This window comes from Impatiens glandulifera, chromosome 3, assembly GCF_907164915.1.
Source record: "Impatiens glandulifera chromosome 3, dImpGla2.1, whole genome shotgun sequence".
Classification (NCBI taxonomy): domain Eukaryota; kingdom Viridiplantae; phylum Streptophyta; class Magnoliopsida; order Ericales; family Balsaminaceae; genus Impatiens; species Impatiens glandulifera.
Window position 1 is genome coordinate 28,400,311 of NC_061864.1, and position 2,751 is coordinate 28,403,061.

The 2,751-nt window shown below is 36.5% G+C and overlaps 1 protein-coding gene across 1 annotated transcript; it reads right to left on the minus strand.

Annotated features, from left to right (window-relative positions):
• Nucleotides 1-218: 218 nt before the first annotated feature.
• On the minus strand, nucleotides 219-1,864 carry LOC124932262 (cullin-1-like). The gene is made up of 7 exons (XM_047472878.1): nucleotides 1,560-1,864; nucleotides 1,374-1,473; nucleotides 1,106-1,291; nucleotides 952-1,014; nucleotides 668-865; nucleotides 516-593; nucleotides 219-414 (listed from the first exon to the last, which is right to left on the minus strand). Exons 1-7 carry the CDS (start codon nucleotides 1,700-1,702, stop codon nucleotides 349-351), a joined length of 834 nt encoding a protein of 277 aa, XP_047328834.1. The 5' UTR covers nucleotides 1,703-1,864; the 3' UTR covers nucleotides 219-348.
• Between the last annotated feature and the right edge of the window lie 887 nt (nucleotides 1,865-2,751).

Genomic DNA, 2,751 nt, shown 5'->3' on the forward strand with positions numbered 1-2,751 from the left:
TTGAAAAGATCATCTTTAAAGAAGGATTCATGCATCCTCAACACATATATTCAAGATACCCATTATTTCTTGCGAGACAAAAGATGAATTTACGAGATGCTTTTGTTTCCTTCGCTCCTCTTCCCGAATCTTGATCATCATGAAAAATAAAGAAGCAGATATCCATTGTAAGGAATTTCTCAGCTAGATAAGATGAATGAATGTTTATTACCAAAAATGAATCATTAGGGTTTCTATTCTTATTTAGGCCATTCTTCTATTTTTCTCATCTTTGGTTATGCCAATTGTATATTATAATTTGGTATTGTAACACAATTAGCCAAATTGAGAAAAACATACTCACTGCGTCTAGCTGGCATGTTTCTTTTTTTCCAATTTGATTGCATGAACAGACATAAGCTCATACTCCACAGCCTGTTTATAATTCACATACAAAAGTAAAAACAAGACTACCATATTATTTGATCTTCTTTAGACAATTCGGAACAAAAATCATAAGCTGATCGACGACTTACCTCCAACAACTTCTTTTCTGTCCTCTTTTCCAAATAGAAGTCGACCCTCTCTTCCTCTCGTTTCAAGCATTCTTCAACCTGAAAATCGAACAAATTTCAGTCTTTTTTAAGTACTCAATATGGAAATTGCTATGACACTAAATAGTAAACACCTTAATCATGTAATCTTTGTAGGATTCAATCGAATCAATCCACTTAGACGCTTTGAAAGAATAAAATTTGTGGGTGTTTTTCAACATGTCTTTTTCGAAATCCTTCTCATATTTCTCTTCCCCCATCTCCATAAACATATCAATGACGCTCTTCACCAAAACTCGGTCAATTTCCTCATCATTGCGTTCCCTATCAATCTAGAACATAAGACAACTTCAAAATCAAAATTAATCCACAAGAAGGAAGACCATGTATTTCTTTTCTTTTTTCTAAGCATACATACCATAGACATTAATGAGTCCCTCAATTCATTAACAACCCCATTGATCGACTGTTCTTCAAGTACCTGAAAATGAAAAGCCAACAAATTCACATTCATCTAAGCATGATTCACAATTATCAATTCATCATCATCATCGACCAACCAACCAACTAACCAGCTTGCGGAAGATGGAATTGGTGGCTTCTTGCAAAGTGGGCACATGTTTACAAGGAACAAAGTATCTGTCAAGGTAGTGAAAGAATCTACAAGTCCATCTTATCATAATTTTGTGGTTTTTCCATCTTTTCACAACTTCTTGCAACAAGCTTTCATCCTTCTTTCCCATCAAAGAAGGCAGGACCTGAAAAACAACATCTCTGATTCTCTTCCAAATGGGTATGTGAAAAAAAACAAAAAACAGATAAGGGTATATCAGAATTGACCCTGGAAGAGATATAATCTTCATAAATTGCATTATGTTTTTCATAAAGTCTTCGACATTCAGGACCAGTTGGGTTTGGCTGACAGATATTGTATACAGTTCTGATCGATTCGATCATAGAGTTAAAGAGAACTCCAAAAATAAACAGATTCGAGTAATAATGATATGAGATTGAAGAGAAGGATACGTGTAGAGATTCATGTACTCTTCAGAAGTGAAACTGAAGTCATTGACGCCTTCAACAATGTCGATTAACTTGTTGATTCCATCCTGCAGAATAGGCCAGCCTTCTTCTATTGTTATGGTCGCGCAATTATCTTCACCTGCCATTTCTCTTTTTTCTTTTATGGGATCTGATCGAATTCTATGTATACAAACGCCATTACATACTTCTGCCTGTGCCACCTCCACCGCTTATCCGATTTCATCCTTCCAAGAACTTTCTCCTAAATCGGTCCAACAAGTTGTCGGTCAATGCGACTGAATTTCTATACCAATGATCCAAATGGGAAATTCTAGAAGCCGGATAAGGAAGCATGCTTTACATTAATGAGTAATATAATGTAATAGTTGGTCATTAAACTATTAATGCCGTAGTTCAATAGTAATCCATTAATGTGAATATTGGCCAAATCATTAATGAGGTAGTTGTGTGTTAAACTAATTAATTTAGTAGTTGACGATAACCCTATAAATACCTTTGAGGTATTTCTTTGTAAATCACCAAGTATTTAATCAATATAATACTATTTTTGTAAGAGATATTTTCTCTCTCTAGAATTTTTGTGTTCATTCAATCAAACATCGAGTGTTTGCTTCGAGAAAGGCTGACTAGTTATTCGATCTTGCGAATATCGTAACTAGTGTCACACGGATCGTCAGTGGAAAGACTGAGTCCGTGACAGTTAGTATCAGAGTAGAATGACGAAGAGATCGAATGAAAGTGTCACTACTAATAATGTGGACGGAGTGGATAAACTTACCCAAGAGATCTGAGATGATCTTATGAACCCGATTCAGGTTCAAGCGGGAAGATCCAAAATTACCAAAGAAAGAGGGAGAGATGTTATCGCTGACATTGTCGCCAGGTTGGAGAAAATAGAACTCACCGTGGCTTACGGACAAGATAACTTCGGGGACCTAGATGAACGCATCGCCGAGCTCGAGAAAGATAGAGACGAGCTTAGAGAAGGGATGCAAGGTGCCTTGAATGAGGAGTTGTTCAAATGTCGAGAGCAAGCTCAGATCATGGAAAAGACCCTTCTCTTTGAGATTAGTACCTTGAACGAGAAAATTGAGGTAATAACTTCCAAACTACAAGTCACTGAAGAAAATGTGGCGTTACTCAAGAAGGCGGTTGTGCAAGAGTGTAGACATGC